At 37.5% G+C, this 17379-nt stretch overlaps 1 protein-coding gene across 4 annotated transcripts in view; it reads left to right on the forward strand.

Moving 5' to 3' along the window:
* The window catches only part of EIF2B3 (eukaryotic translation initiation factor 2B subunit gamma), a 145299-nt gene that overhangs the window by 4386 nt on the left and 123534 nt on the right, over positions 1-17379 (forward strand). For all 4 annotated transcript variants that reach the window (XM_025420314.3, XM_049094495.1, XM_049094497.1 and 1 more), the window contains exon 3: positions 5075-5220. In XM_025420314.3, the coding sequence (XP_025276099.1) occupies positions 5075-5220 (146 nt within the window). The remainder of the gene's footprint in view (positions 1-5074; positions 5221-17379) is intronic.

A 17379-nucleotide genomic window follows, 5' to 3' on the forward strand; every position in this document is an offset into this window, starting at 1 on the left:
TATTAAGGGGCACAGTATTGAAAAGATAACTCAGGCCTTGATTTCTAGGACCTTAAAGTCTAGATACAAATATAAATAGAGGGGACATCACTACAGATCCTGCAAACATTAAAGAGATAGTAAGTGAATATTATGAACAACTTTATGGTAATAAATTTGACAACTTAGATGCACATTTTAGAAATAATGCTTTGGAAACTGTATAAAGAATGGATTTGAGGGAGTTGACTACAAGCAGGGAGATAAATCGGGAAATTGTTACAGAGTCTACACCAGCAATAAAGAGGACCTGAACTAAAGAAGTAGTACTAAAGATGGAGAAGAGGGAATATTTGAGAAAGTTGATGATTAATGGGGAGAGAGAATGGAAAAAAAAAAAGAAGAGTTCCCTCTACTTTTTGCTTGGGTGACTAGATGGTGATGCCAGTAAGTAGGAAAGGTATTAGGAGTCAAAGAATAGGTTTGAATGAATATAATGAGTTCAACTTTGGCCGCAATGAGTTTGAGGTGTCCTGTGGTTAGAAATTGCAAATCCAGGCAGCCTGGGTGGCTCAACAGTTTAGCCCTGCCTTCAGCCCAGGGCCTGATCTTGGTGTCCCAGGATCAAGTCCCGTGTCAGGCTCCCTGCATGGAGCCTGCTTCTCCCTCTGCCTGTGTCTCTGCCTCCCACCTCCCCCTCTGTCTCTCATGAATGAATAAATAAAATTTAAAAAAAGAAAAAAGAGGGATCCCTGGGTGGCGCAGCGGTTTAGCGCCTGCCTTTGGCTCAGGGCGTGATCCTGGAGACCCTGGATCGAATCCCACATCGGGCTCCCGGTGCATGGAGCCTGCTTCTCCCTCTGCCTGTGTCTCTGCCTCTCTCTCTCTCTCTCTCTCTATGTGTGACTATCATAAATAAATAAAAATTAAAAAAAAAAAAAGAAAAGGAAAAAGAGAAATAGCAAATCCAAGTACCAGATGGAAGTGGTTTCAGATCCTGGGGCACAGTCTTGCGTTCCATTGTTCATTGAACTATGTGAATTGCCTTCCTGAGACAGACCCATGAACATTTCTATGTAGTGGTTTACATGACATTGATGTTAAGAGATGTTTTAGGGGTACCTGGGTGGCTCAGTGGTTGAGCGTCTACCTTTGGCTTGGGTCATGGGATCCAGTCCTGCATCGGGCTCGCTCCTGGAGCCTGCTTCTCTCTCTGCCTATGTACCTGACTCTCTGTCTCTGTGTCTCTCATGAATAAATGAATAAAATCTTAAAAAAAGAGAGAGATGTTTTAGAAAAGATTTTAATATTTTATTTTTAAGGTTTTATTTTTAAGTAATTTATATACACAACTTGGGGCTTGAACTCACAACCATGAGATCAGGAGTGACATGTTCTACCTATTGAGCCAGCCAGATGCCCCAAAGATTTTCTTTTTAATACACTTTAAAATATCATACTATCCTTTCATAACTTTTCATGGATTTGTCATCAATAACTTGTTTTTTCTTTCTGCTATATCTTTAGTTATGGTTGGGGTTGCCTTTTGTGGTATATTTAATACCCATTACATAGGAAATTTCGTCTCACTAAGGCTCACTCAGAAATTGATGAGTGCCTCCTAAACACAGGATTCTGGAGGGTTTTTTTGTTTTGTTTTTTAAGATTTTATTTATTTATTCCTGAGAGACACAGGAGAGAGAGAGAGGGGCAGAAACACAGGCAGAGGGAGAAGCAGGCTCCACGCAGGAGCCCGACGCAGAACTCGATCCCGGAACTCCAGGATCAGGCTCCGGGCTGAAGGCCGCGCCAAACTGCTGAGCCACCCGGGCTGCCCAGGATTCTGGAGTTTAATAGCAAAGTCTTGAGTTCATTTTCTTCATATTGTTCATGAGTTTAGAGAAGTTAATGTAGCCCTGGTCAGCATTTTTGTTTCTCTCCACACATAAGAGTCTTAGTCTAATTATTAGACTGACTGTCCCATATTTGCAGTTACTCTCTTCACTTTATCTACTCTATCTATAATGTTCTCTCCAAAAAAATAAAATAATGTCCTCTCCAAAATGTTATCCTCTCTAAAATTCTAAACAGCATCAATCACCCTGTCCTCTATGGTTTTATCATACTTCACACTTTGTTTTTCTTTTTCTTAAGATTTTATTTATTTATTCACGAGAGACACGCAGAGAGAGGCAGAGATACAGGCAGAAAGAGAAGCAGGCTCCCCACAGGGAGCCTGATGTGGGACTCAATCCCAGGACCCTGGGATCACCACCTGAGCCGAAGGCAGACACTCAACTGCTGAACCACCTAGGTGTCCCACATTTTGTTGTTTTTTGTTTTATTTATTTATTTATTTTTTTACATTTTGTTTTTCTATCTCAGTACTAACCAACATACTCTTTTATGCTATAATTAGTGTCACGGAAGACATCTCTCTGAGAGCAGGTACTGTATCTCATTCATCTTTGTACCATCAGCATCTACATAAAGTGTGTACTAAAGAGGTTTTTGGTGGACTTGATTTTATCTTTATGTATCTCAAAGGCCATCCTTTCCAGGAAGCCTTCCTTAGTTAGTCATTTTTTTAAAAAAGATTTTATTAAAAATAAATAAATAAATAAATAAATAAATAAAAATAAAAAAGATTTTATTTATTTATTCATGAGAGACAGAGAGAGAGAGGAAGAGACATAGGCAGAGGGAGAACAGACTCCATGCAGGGAGCCCGATGTGGGACTCGATCCCAGGACTCCAGGATCACTCCCTGAGCCGAAGACAGACATTCAACCACTGAGCCACCCAGGCGCCCTCCTTTAGTTAGTCACTTATATGTGTAATTTCTCCATGTTAAGTTTCCTTTTTTTTTTTTTTTTATTGGTGTTCAATTTACTAACATACAGAATAACACCCAGTGCCCGTCACCCATTCACTCCCACCCCCCGCCCTCCTCCCCTTCTACCACCCCTAGTTCGTTTCCCAGAGTTAGCAGTCTTTGCGTTCTGTCTCCCTTTCTGATATTTCCCACACATTTCTTCTCCCTTCCCTTATTTTCCCTTTCACTATTATTTATATTCCCCAAATGAATGAGAACATATAATGTTTGTCCTTCTCCGACTGACTTACTTCACTCAGCATAATACCCTCCAGTTCCATCCACGTTGAAGCAAATGGTGGGTATTTGTCATTTCTAATAGCTGAGTAATATTCCATTGTATACATAAACCACATCTTCTTTATCCATTCATCTTTCGTTGGACACCGAGGCTCCTTCCACAGTTTGGCTATAGTGGCCATTGCTGCTAGAAACATCGGGGTGCAGGTGTCCCGGCGTTTCATTGCATTTGTATCTTTGGGGTAAATCCCCAACAGTGCAATTGCTGGGTCGTAGGGCAGGTATATTTTTAACTGTTTGAGGAACCTCCACACAGTTTTCCAGAGTGGCTGCACCAGTTCACATTCCCACCAACAGTGTAGGAGGGTTCCCTTTTCTCCGCATCCTCTCCAACATTTGTTGTTTCCTGCCTTGTTAATTTTCCCCATTCTCACTGGTGTGAGGTGGTATCTCATTGTAGTTTTGATTTGTATTTCCCTGATGGCAAGTGATGCAGAGCATTTTCTCATATGCATGTTGGCCATGTCTATGTCTTCCTCTGTGAGATTTCTGTTCATGTCTTTTGCCCATTTCATGATTGGATTGTTTGTTTCTTTGGTGTTGAGTTTAATAAGTTCTTTATAGATCTTGGAAACTAGCCCTTTATCTGATATGTCATTTGCAAATATCTTCTCCCATTCTGTAGGTTGTCTTTGAGTTTTGTTGACTGTATCCTTTGCTGTGCAAAAGCTTCTTATCTTGATGAAGTCCCAATAGTTCATTTTTGCTTTTGTTTCTTTTGCCTTTGTGGATGTATCTTGCAAGAAGTTACTATGGCCGAGTTCAAAAAGGGTGTTGCCATGTTAAGTTTCTTAAGAATAGAAACCATGTTGAGTTCATTTCTGACTTCTTAGTGCCTATTTTTACTTTACGTATTAAATGTATTTGTATTTATTGGTGGAATGAGTTGGTTACTAAAAGCAAAGTGGGGAATGGAAGAAAGATGGGAGAAGGAAGGAAGGGAAGTTAAATTATTTGGAAAAGAAAGAAAGAGGAAGGAAGAAAGAAGAGAAGGGAAGAAAATAAAAAAGTATGATTACTTTTCTGAAAGGGAGAGATCATTGTTACCTGGAACACTATCATGGAACAAGTGGAAAATGAGATGCTAAAATCTGATCTTCAGACATCAGTAACACATGTTATGTTGCAGTGAATTACATTACCCTACCAAAGATTGGTAACAAAGATCTCCAGTTTTCTGTCATTGGTTACCAGCTATATGGGTAAAATGAAGACACCTGTTATTGAAAATTACCTCTTAGTAGGGTTCATTGTGATACTCAATGAAGCACTCATGGCTTCCTGGTGGGAGGTGGTGATAGCTCTTCCTTTGTAGTAAATGAAGATTTATTTTTTATTTATTTATTTATTTTGTAGTAAATGAAGATTTAAAATGTGATCCCATTTGTATATGCTTTGATGAATGTTCTTCTGAGTTCTTTTTATCAAGAAGTGGCATGTAATATATTAATGTGCAACCTCTAATCATCAGACCTGAGTTTTATCTTGAATCCATTGCTCACTAGTTGTGTGAACCTGAACAAAGTCACCTAATATCTTTTAGTCCAAGTTTCCTCATTTGTAAAATGAGATTGTTGTATGCATTGAGAGAATGCATGTAAATATATTGAAAAGGCTCAATAATATTAGCTGTTATTATTACGTCTAGGAACAGACCACATCTTTTTTTTTCTTTTTAATAATTTATTTTTATTTATTCATGAGAAAGAGGCAGAGATATAGATGAGTGAGAAGCAGACTCCCCTCAATGAGCCCAGTGTAAGACTCCATCCCAGGACCCCGGGATCATAACCTGAGCCAAAGCCAGCTGCTCAACCACCGAGCCATCCAGGTGTCCCTGAAACAGACCACATGTAATTGACATAGGAAACCATTATCTAAATGAATGAGAGTTTTTGTGTTTTTCCTTTTGTGCTGTAGAAGTCATTGTCATCACAACCAGGGATGTCCAAAAGGCTTTATCAGGAGAATTCAAGATGAAAATGAAGCTAGATATTGTGTGTATTCCTGATGAAGCTGACAAAGGGACTGCAGATTCTCTGCGCCAAATATATCCAAAACTTAAGGTGAGAATCTATTCTTGATTTTTATTGTTTCTTGAAGATAAATATTACTTTATGTTTTCTCAATGCATTTCAGTTTACAATGCTTTGTTGAAAATATATTCTTGCGTCACGTATTTTGTTGCCCATGTACTCTTCAACCTCATTTTACTTTTACTATTTTTTTAGGTTTATGTATTTATTTATTTATTTAAATGATCTCTACACCTAATATGGGGCTCAAACTCATGACCCCAAGATTAAGAGTTACATGCTCCTCTGAGCCAGCCAGGCACCCCTATTTTGATTGTTAATGAAAATTTAGACATTTAGTTATCATAGTCACTGATTTCCAATATTTTTGAGTAATTGTACATCTTTATAAAAAAGATATACTTTTTAAAAAGATTTTTTATTTATTCATTTGAGAGAGGCAGAGAGATAGCGAGAGCATGAACAGAGGGAAGGGTGACAGGTAGAGTGAGAAGCAGACTTCCCACTGAGCAGGGAGCCCAACACAGGACTCCATCTCAGGACAGAGGGAGAAAGAGAATCCCACGCCTACTCCATGGTCAGCTTGGAGCTGGACTCAGTTCCACAACCCTGATATCATGACCTGAGCCGAAATCAAGAACTAAAAGCTTAACTGACTGAGCCACCTAGGATCCCCCATGAACAAGCAAAATTAATCTATAGTGATAAAAATCAGAGTAGCAGTTGACTCTGCAGATGACAGATTGACTGGAAAGAAGTACAAAGGAATTTTCAAAAATTCTGGCCCCTCACCCCTACAACATGATAACACTTGACCTTTTGGTCTACTTGATTAGATACTAGCAGGGGCATATGGATATGAGGACATAGTCTCCCTGCTGGCCTGTGGCATATGAACTGAGAAATATCCACTGTAAACTGTTTTTAAATTGATGTCCTTTGGAAAAAATTCAGTCTGTATGATACTGTTGTCATCTTGTTTGAATTGGGGAGCAGACTCTTCTGATATTTCTGGTGACTGCAACCAAATGTAATAATATTTTCAACCTGCCTATGCTGTATAGAACAAAAAATTAATGCAGAAATGTACATGGCCTTTCTCTCCACCCCACCTTTATTGGGGAATAATTTATACACAGTAAAATATAGATATTAAATACACAGTTCATTGAGTTTTGACAGATACGTATACACCCTGATTACCATTACCCAAATCTAGAACATTGCCTTTACCTCTGAAAGTTCCTTTGTACTTCTTTTTAGCGAGCGCCTCCCTCAACCTCCCAGCACTCCACCCCTCTAGAGTCAATTCATATGTTAACTTTGTTGTTCATGAACTAGATATAAATAGAATCATACAATTTTATTCTGGTTTCTTTGGTTCAACATAATATTTTTTAGATTCATTCATATTGGGATCCCTGGGTGGCGCAGCGCTTTGGCGCCTGCCTTTGGCCCAGGGCGCGATCCTGGAGACCTGGGATCAAATCCCACGTCGGGCTCCCGGTGCATGGAGCCTGCTTCTCCCTCTGCCTGTGTCTCTGCCTCTTTCTCTCTCTCTCCCTGTGTGACTATCATAAATAAATAAAATTTTTTAAAAAATAGATTCATTCATATTATAGAGGATATAACTAGTTTTTTATTCCATTGCATAAATATACCACTATTTACTATTGATGGTCATTTGTGTTGTTTCTAATTTTGGGATATCATAAATAAAGTTATTGTGAACATTGTTCTGCAAGTCTTTTGGGAAAATATTCTAGTTTGTAGGGTTTACTGTATTAGAAACTGCTCTATGGTTTTCCAAGTGGTTATACCATTTTATACTTCCATCAACAATGTATAAGGGTTGCATTTGTTTCACATCTTCATCAACAGTTGGTGTTGTCAGTCTTTTACATTTTAACCATTTTAGTGGATATATATATGTAGTAGTATCTCGTTTTAATTGTGTTTCTCCGATAATAATGATGCTAACCACCTTTCTATGTGGTTATTGGCCATTTGCATATTTTTATGGAGTGTTCAAAGCGTTTGCATATTTTTAAATTGAATTGTTTACCTTTTTATTATTGATTATAGAAATTTCTTAAGTATGCTAGATGCAAATCTTTGTCAGATATGTGTTGTGAATATCTTCTGTCAGTCTGTGACTTGCCTTTTTGCTTTCTTAATGGTGTCTTTTCATGACCAGAGGTTTTCAATGTTGATGAAATTTAGATTACTGCTTTTTTTTCTTTTATAGTTAATATACTTTTTGTGTCCTAAGAAATCTTCGCCTATCCCAATCTTGTGAAGACATTATTTTTTTTAAGATTTATTTGTTTGAGAGAAAGAGGGAACACATAAGCAGGGGAGGAACAGAGGGAGGAGGGAATCCCAGGCAGACTTCCTGCTGAGCGTGGAGCCCCACATAAGGTTCAGTCTCATGACGCTGAGATCATGACCTGAGTTGAAACCAAGAGTCAGGCAATCAACTGAGCCACCCAGATGCCCCAATAAAGATACTCTTTTATGTTTACTTCTAAAAAGGTTTATTAGCTTTTATGTTTAGATGTCCACCCCATCTTGATTAATTTTGTATGTGATATGATAATAGAGATAAAATTTACTTTTTTTCTATATAGATATTTGTTCCAGCACTATTTGTTTTTTTTTTTTTTTTTAAGATTTTATTTATTTATTCATGATAGTCACACAGAGAGAGACAGAGAGGCAGAGACACAGGCAGAAGGAGAAGCAGGCTCCATGCACCGGGAGCCCGATGTGGGATTCGATCCCGGGTCTCCAGGATCACGCCTGGGCCAAAGGCAGGCACCAAACCTCTGCGCCACCCAGGGATCCCCCCAGCACTATTTGTTAAAAAGACTTTACGGTCTCTGTTGAATTGCATCAGTACCTTCATTGAAGATCAACTGACCATATATGTTTGGTTTATTTCTGTTTTCTCTATTTTGTTTCACTGGTCTATTTGTCTTTACTTCAATACCACATTGAATAGTGTCTTCTTTTAAAAACATTTTCTTTATTTATTTAAGAGAGAGAGAGAAAGAGCGAGAGAGAGAATGAGCAAGTGGGGGATGGGGAGAGGGAAAAACAGGCCCAATGTGGGGCTCGATCCCAGGACCGTAAGATCACGGCCTGAGCCAAAGGCAGACATTTAACCAACTCAGCCACCCAGGCACCCTTTGAATGATGTCTTATTTCAGCTTTATAGTAAGAATTGAACTGAATCTTAGATCAGTTTGGGAAGAATTGCTATCTTAATATTGATTCTTCCAATCTTGAACATCTACTTATTTAGATTTCCTGTAATTTCTCTCAGTAGTGTTTTATAATTTCCATTGTAGAAGTTTTGAACATCTCTTGATAAATTATTCCTAGGTAAATGTTTTTAATGATGTTGTAACTGGTGCTTTTTCAAAACTCCATTTTTCAATTGTTTGTTCCTTAAATGTAGACATAAAATTGTTTTTTGAATATTGATCTTGTTAAATTGTAGATTCTTCAGGATTTTCTATATACATCATCATGTTTCTTGTAAATAAAAACAGTATTACTTACATCTTCCTTTTTAATCTTTATAATTTGTTTTTGTTTTTTTTTTATTGTCTATTGCCCTGGCCAGGACTTCCAGTGTGGTGTATTATAGACATTTCCATTCACTTTTGGCCTCTCTTTTTGTTTTCCTGTGCTTCCATCCAAGTAGGTTTTAGTATTTCTGACTGGAGTGGAGATTTCCAACACCATAATGTTGGGTGTGTTACTTTCTGGACTACAGCTGCTTATTTCCTTAGGGAAGATATGGGGAATTTCACTAGGAAAATGAAATGATAATTCTTTTCTTTTATAGGATTGGATGCCAGGTTTACCAAGAAGCTTATGATATTTAGTGGACTTCCCAGGGACTATTTTAGCTACAGTCTAAACGTTTAGGATGGAGGTGTAATCTCTTTGCTCCCTGATGTTTAAGTCTTAGAAATGTTATTTTTACCCTAACCTGGAGCTAGAGATTCTAGAAGTCTCATGTGGGACTTGTATAAGTAATTCTTAGAGGCTTGAGAGATACTAGTGACAACTATAAATAGGAGTGGGCGTGTGGAAGCAAGTAAAGTAACTGCCAGTAGGGCATTTTACTCCCAAGTTACTGCTGCCTCTTACGGTTTTGACCATTGAATCCTTATATTAGGGCTCCCCCTTGAACCTAAGGTAAGAGTCCTCATTAAGTCATTCTGCACAGTCTCATTTCTTTTCCTCCTTTAAATATGATTTTGTTTTTACATCATTTACATGGCACCTTTTACATATAATCCTACTTGCGTGCCTTCTTCTTGAGCTGTGACTTTGGCTAGCAGGTCTCTGCTATCTTTGCTCTCTCAACTTGGTTTCTTCTATACCAATGGCTCCTGAAATCCTGGCTTTGCATCAACTTGCATTCCAACCTGGAACAGAGGCAACAAAACTAACGTGTGGAGGAACTTAGTAGACTCCTAAATAGCCACTAAGATCAAAGTAAGGCCTGAGCTAAGCCAAAATTTAGAACCATCTGGTTGGGATCAACATAAACTTGTAGGAAAGGTAATGGAAATACATATAAACAGTTGAAGAAAGTGAAGCAGCCTCAGAAAGCAGTTTGTTGGTGTTTGCTAAGAAATGTCAAGTACCTATCTAAAGTAGAAAGTTGTACCCCCAGGCTGTGCTGTACTTTAAAAGCAGTGACCCTTTGAGCCAATTTATTTATCTTACCTTGTGCCCACAAAGCAGCTTCCTAAACCTTTGGGGACTGTTTTGGTCTGTTTTAAATAAGATTTTAGGTAAGATTATTCCCTTTGAGATTTGGGGGTTTATTAGCTTTCAGTTCTTTTATCTTTAACCCACTTCCTCCACATTGAGTTCCCCAAATACTACTGTGAGGTTATCCCATGTGGCTTCTGCTTTTCTAGAGAAAGACCACCATAGCATATTGGCATTACGTGGCTATTTTGTTTAAAATGTATTTCACCATTTTAATTGATAATCTTTTTCATTTACATTGCATTTGCTAAGTATATTGCAGTTCTATTTATATGTGGAAACTTTATCACTAGTGCTTATAGGATATTGAAGCTGGACATCATATTTTGCTATGTGTCTTTTCCACTAACAGATACATATTCCATTTGGTTTTATTCTTCTGGCACTGTTTTCTACTTCATTTTGCCTTATCTCATTCCACAATTTTTGCTGACTTACTGGCTTCTCACTTTTTATTTCAGCTGCCCACCCTCTTTCCCTGACTTATCAAGAGAGATTATTGGCTCATTCATTCTCCCACACCCTGAGTGAGCGAGCTCCATTCTTATAACTGGTGTTGGTAATATGAAAGTTCTTAGATTTTAAATCTTCTCCACCATAGCGTTTCGGATTTGTCGATGAATGATTCAGTTTTATCTATGTCTGAACTCATTCATTTAGCAAATATTTATTCAGAGTCTACTAAAAATAATGATTATAAAAAATAAATAAATAAAAATAATGATTATAATTGCTTAATCTATTAAATACCAATTATAGACCATAGTTTTTTTAACTTCTTGTCAGGGAAAATTTCAAACATGTACAAAAATAGAACATTGCTCAAGTATCTATCACCCAACTTCAATAGTTATCATCCCATAGCAAATCTTATTTCATTTATATCCCCACCCATCTTGCTCCCTCTCATGTTCTTTTGAAACAAATCTCAAAACATATTATTTTATCTCTGTATCAGAATATATTACTAAGATGAGAGCTCTTTAAAAAAAGAAAAGCCATATGCCATTAATAAAAACAAATTAATAATTCTTCATTATCAAATATCTATTCAGTATATGAGTTTCCAGCTACCTCATAAATATAATTTTAGTGTTTATTTAAATCAGGAGGCAAATAAGGACTGTAATTACAGTTGGTTGAAATGTCTCTTTTAAAATATAGATTTTCCCTCCATCTCTTCTTTTTCTTATAATTTATTTGTTGGAGAAATTGAGCAATTCATTTTCCTTTTTTTTTTTTTAACATTTTTTTTAAAGTTTTTATTTATTTATGATAGTCACAGAGAGAGAGAGAGAGAGAGAGGCAGAGACATAGGCAGAGGGAGAAGCAGGCTCCATGCACTGAGAGCCCGACGTGGGATTTGATCCCGGGTCTCCAGGATCGCGCCCTGGGCCAAAGGCAGGCGCTAAACCGCTGCGCCATCCAGGGATCCCAGCAATTCATTTTCTTATATATTTCCCCTCCCACAGTCTGCATTTTATTGATTGCAACCATGTGGTGGTGTTTAATAAGTATCCCTCTCTTTATATTGGTATTGGTAGTTGGACTTAGAAGCTCTTGGCTTGAATTTAATAAATTCAAGTTTTGAATTTAGGGATAAAACTTTCTAAGGTGTGTTCTTCTATTTGGAGGCACATAATTTTTTGATTGTCTTTCTTTTTTTCTCTCCAGTCTTTTGGCTATCTGAAGCTTATTTCTAGTAGATTCTGTAGGAGGTCTTCATGATATCGATGCTCAGCAGATTAGCTGCAGCCTTTATATTTCAAAGCCAATTTATATGGTTATAAAATCTCTGACTCACATTTTTTCCTTGAATATCTTAAATTCCCTCATTGATTCTGTTGTAAAGTGTTGCTGTCCAAAAAGTGCTAGTGAAAATCTTTCTTTACCTTATGAGTGAGTTGATCTTTTTGTCTGGATTCCCAAAGGTGGTTTGTTTGTTTGTTTGTTTGTTTTTTAAAGATTTTATTTTTAATCTCTATACCTAACGAGGGGCTCAAACTTAGAACCCCAAGATCAAGAATTGCATGCTCCACTGACTGAGGGAGCCAAATACCCCAATTTTATTTTATTTTTTAAAGATTTATTTATTTATATTAGAGGAAAAGAGAGCACTAGTGAGAGGGACAAAGGGAGAGGGAGAGAGAATCTAAAGCAGACTCTGTGCTGAGTGCAGAGCCTGAGGTGGGGCTCAGTCTCACAACCTGAGCTGAAACCAAGAGTCAGACACTTAGCCAACTCCACCACCCAGGTGCACCCCCTATTTTATTTTTTTAAGTAAACTCTGTGTCCAGTGTGAGGCTTGAACTCATGACCCTAGGATTAAGTCACATGCTTTTACCAGCTAAGCCAGCTGGGCACCCCAAGTTTTTATTTTTCTTTAAACTTTTCTGGTTTTACTACATAATATATCCCATTGATCTGAATCATATTTTCTAGATATGTAGTATGTCCTTTTCATGTGAAGTTTTCATCTTTTTTATTGTTTTGAGAAGTTTTCTGGAATTACAATTTTAGGTATTTGTTCTGTTTCATTACTTTGATTTTAGCCTTCGGGATTCCTTTTTTTTTTTTAAGATTTTATTTATTTGAGTGAGAGAGAGCACAAAAAAGGAGGAGGGGTAGAGGGAGAGGGAGAAGCAGGTTCCCACTGAGCAGGGAGCCTGATGCAGGGCTGGATCCCAGGACCCTGAGATCATGACCTGAGCCAAAGACAGACACTTAACCACCTGAGCCACCCAGGTGCCCCTAATTTTTGAGATTCTTATGTATATGCCGAATTTTTGTTGCTTTTCTTCACCTTCTCATATTTTGCCTCAAATCCTTTTTATCTATTTCTTTTTTATGATTTTCTTCCTTTTTTACATTCTGTTTCCCTTGAGGTATTATGCATAGAGTTGTGTTTTATTCATTTTTGTGTCCTTTCTAGTTTAGCTGTTATTTCTGAAAGGATTTTTTTCTTTTATTTCTAATTCTTTCTTAAGTTCTGTCATCTAATTTCTAATTTTTTCAGATTTACTTTAACCATTCACATCTGTTATTTTCTTATTTTAGTCTATTTCTAAATATTCACCTGCAGATTTAACCTATTTCATGAACATGTCTTTGTGACATGTGCTTCATTGTAGAGATGTTATTCTAACCCTTACTATTATCTTTCTCAATAATAACTTTGTACAGGATTTGACTGTAATCCTTTCCTATTGCTTATTTTACCCAAATTTAATTTTCCTAAATTTTTAGAAGGGAAGGATAAGTCAGGGTAGCTTTTGTAGTTACATAGCAATAGAGCCCCCTCTTTTAAGGTCTTCCTCCTCTCCTCTATTATCTCCATTTTATCTAACCTTTGTCTTTGTTGTGTACTGGTTTTCCCTGTGCTGCTCAATTTGGCTTCAATTCCCAGCATATTCTCAATGCAGGATTTCATTTTTATTTATTTATTCGTGAAAGATTTTATTTATTTATTCACGAGAGACACAGAGAGAGGTAGAGAGAGAAGCAGGCTCCCCAAGGGGAGCCTGATGCGAGGAGACTCGATCCCAGTGCCTTGGTATGTCACCCTGAGCCAAAGGCAGACAGACGCTCAACCACAGAGCCACCCAGGCGTCTTATGGGGCTTCATTTTTAAAATGAATATTAGTTTGCTAGTTTTAAGAGTTCACAGGGCCAAGACTGCTCCACCTCCTTCAGACCTCTTATTAAATTTTATTGAGACTAGAAAAGGGGACTGTTTAATGAAGGAGTTAGTGATTGAACATGGGTCTCTTACTTCAAATCCTGTACTCTTAACCACTGTACTATGCAGTCTTTACAGTCTGGGATAGAGGTGAAAATCAAATATATGCTTTATCCTGTAGGGATACTTTGAAGGATCGTTAACAGCTTAATATTTTAGAAATACTACTGCATGAATGAGGAGAGTCAGAGAGACTACTGAGAGGCTGTTATAATCCTAGTAAGAAATGATGAAGGACTAAACTAAGACAATGGTAGTAGTATTAGAGAGATGGGGTAAGTTGGAAAATATTTAGAACTTTATGGCTAATTAATTGGATGTGAGAGGATAAAGAGAAGAAGGATCAAGCATGACCCCTGAGTTTCTAGCAAGAGCGCCTGGATGGATGGTGGCAGCATTCACAAATTTAGAGGCTGTGGGATAAGGAACAGGTTTATGGGAGAAGTAAGATATGTAACTACATTTAGCTCACTAAATATACTTTGCTATGAGTGTGAGCCATCTTTCCCACAAGAATGTTAGAGTAAATAAAAAAAGGACAGAATACAGAGGGCTTAAGGAAACACCAGTGCTTACTAGACATGTGAAAGAAGAGGATCCTCTGAAAGAAGTAAGAGAGACACAACCATGGATATTTTAAAATAATAAATAATAGCTAATACATACATGGGGTTCAGAGTGTAAAAATTTTATGGTGAAATATTTCCCTTCCTTCCTTATCTACTTAGTGTCCCTATTAACAACCACTGTTAGTAGTTTCTTATACTTTGAGGGTATTCTAAGTTGGAAGCAACTTGAATATTTTTATAAGAGAGCAAAAGAGCCAGTGGAGAGGCATAGAAGAAAGGAGATAGATGATGGATGAAGTCCCCAAGGAGATAATCAGGAATGAAGGAGCAGCTTTGGGCGGGAGGAAGGCTGTATCTTCCACTGAAATGAGAAAACAAGAGGAAAGGGAAAGGTCAAATGCACATCAGGAAGAGAGACAGGAATTAAAATAATTCATTCCTGAAGCCTCTATATTCTTGATGAAGTAGGAGCCAGAGTTGTCTGTTGAGCATGTGGAGAGAGAAGGTGATGGGATTGGGACCTGTGAGTAGTGAAACTTGAGAACTGTCCCTGGAAAATAGGAGAGAGCTGACTAGGGACACTGAACAGGGAACCTGAACAACAGCAGGGGTGTACCTGAGGTCAAAGAGTGTAGATGAGAACTACTATAGTTAGCACAGTTGTGAGGTTGGACATTTTTCTTGTCTCTCTTTCACCATCGCTCAGGTGTCTAGATATAGAGGAGAAGACATGTTTCAACTGATCAGGATTATGGGCAAGGTCAGTATTTGTACCCCCTGGAGAGGGGAGAACTGAGGCTGAGAAGAATAAGATTTGGCTAAGGACTCAATGGACAAAGGCCTTCCCTTTCTTCTCTCTGGCATGAGGTTAGCAAAAACTTTCCTCCCAGAGCCAGTCTCTCCAGATTGGATCTGGGTCCCAGGTAACAGTTTATCCATCCCTCTTCTATGGGACAGTTTGCAGTGGTTTCTTTCACTCTGTGTAGTGCTGCAACGTAGGATTGATGTGTGAGTCCATAAGGTATGTCCATCTCCAGTTTACTAGATAGTGGCAAATTGCCCTTCAAAGTAGTCATATTAATATATATTCCCATCAGTAGTATGAATTAGAGTTCTGATTTCTCCCTGTCCTCTCTAACAATTGGTATTCTCAAACTTAGGTTTTCATTAATATGGTGGTGTGAAACAGTACCCCATTGTTGGTTTAATTTTGCATTTCCTTGATTACTTGTGAATTTGAAGAGTTTTTTTGCTAGGTGTGTTGACCATTTTCCTTTTCAGTGAATTTCTTATTCATATCTTATGCTCATTTTGTGTTTGGGTTGTCTTTTTCTTACTTATATGTATAGTCTGTATATACTGTATACTAATCCTTTGCCAGTTCTGTGGGTTACAAGTTTTCCCCATTTGTCACCTCTCCTTCCTATGTTTATAGTATCTTCTAGCATACAGAAGTTTTCATGGTTAACTAGATCAGTTTTTTTGTGGTTAACTAGATCAGTTTTTTCCTCTATGGTTGGTGTTTTTGTATCTAAAATAACAGATTTCTGCCCTCTAAAAGATTTACAGTTTTGCTTTTCATATTTGGGTCTTTAAACCAGTATTAAGGGATCCCTGGGTGGCGCAGCGGTTTGGCGCCTGCCTTTGGCCCAGGGCGCGATCCTGGAGACCCGGGATCGAATCCCACGTCGGGCTCCCGGTGCATGGAGCCTGCTTCTCCCTCTGCCTGTGTCTCTGCCTCTCTCTCTCTCTCTCTCTCTCTCTGTGACTATCATAAATAAATAAAAAATTAAAAAAAAAATTTAAACCAGTATTAATATTTATATATGATATGAAGTAAATATCTAAATTTATCTTGTCCCAAATGAATAGTTGGTTATTCCAGCTATTTATTGAATAATCTGTCTTTTGCTCCCTTCTACCAAGTTCCACATAAGCCTGAGACTATAAACTTTCTCTTCTCATCCACTGGCCCCATTGTCTTTTCCTCACCAATAGGCTATTGTTTTTTTTTTGTTTGTTTTGTTTTGTTTTTAATTTATGATAGTCACAGAGAGAGAGAGAGAGAGAGGCAGAGACACAGGCAGAGGGAGAAGCAGGCACCAGGAGCCCGACGTAGGATTTGATCCTGGGTCTCCAGGATCGCGCCCTGGGCCAAAGGCAGGCACTAAACCGCTGCGCCACCCAGGGATCCCCAGGCTATTGTTTTAATTACTGTAGCTTTATAGAAATCCTGTCTAGTAGGATGATTCCCCTCTACCTCACATTATTATTATTTATCTTTAAAGTCATCCTAACTGTCTCTTCCCGTTTGACATATGACTCTAAGTATTAGCCATGAAAAATCTTTCTTGGTATTTGACTGGAATTACAGTGATTTTCAGATTAATTTGAGAGAGTTGGCATTTTATAATACCGAGTCTTTCTATTCCTTAAGCATAATATATCTCTATTAAGGCTGGTTTTTTTAATTTTTAAATAAAGTTTAAAATTTTTCTATAAAAAAAACTTCTACATCCTGTGTTGAACTTATTAGTAGATACTTTCTAATTTTGTTGTTATGCAAATGATATTTTTTTAAGGCCCACACATTATATTTGATTATGTCTTTTTAGTTTTTTACTCTAGAACAATCTCCCTTCTACCCAATTTTCTTTCCTTATGCAATTGACTTATCAAAGGAAACAGGTTATTTGTCCTAAAGAATTTCCCATATCTCTGGTGTGTTTGATTGCTCTCTTTTGATGTCATTTAATTTGTTTCTCTTCCCCAGTATTTTCTTATAAACTGAATTTGAATCTAAACATTGATTAGATTCAGTTTCAACTTTTTTGCAATAATATTTCATATGTTTATTTCATATTGCATTGTATCCAGATCTGAAATCAGACATTTTAAAAAGCCCTGATTTTCTTATGTACTGTTTGTTACATGTTAATCAAACCTCAACAAAGTGGTTTTAAAAAAAATGCCCTGGTTTCTTTTTGTGAAGGATGGTGTTTATAGATTGCAATCTGGGCTCAAGGAGAAATAGAAGCTTTTAAATTTGATGTAATTGATTTTTTAATCTTTTCCTTAATGGTT

The sequence above is a fragment of the Canis lupus genome, chromosome 15 (assembly GCF_003254725.2).
Source record: "Canis lupus dingo isolate Sandy chromosome 15, ASM325472v2, whole genome shotgun sequence".
Lineage (NCBI taxonomy): Eukaryota > Metazoa > Chordata > Mammalia > Carnivora > Canidae > Canis > Canis lupus.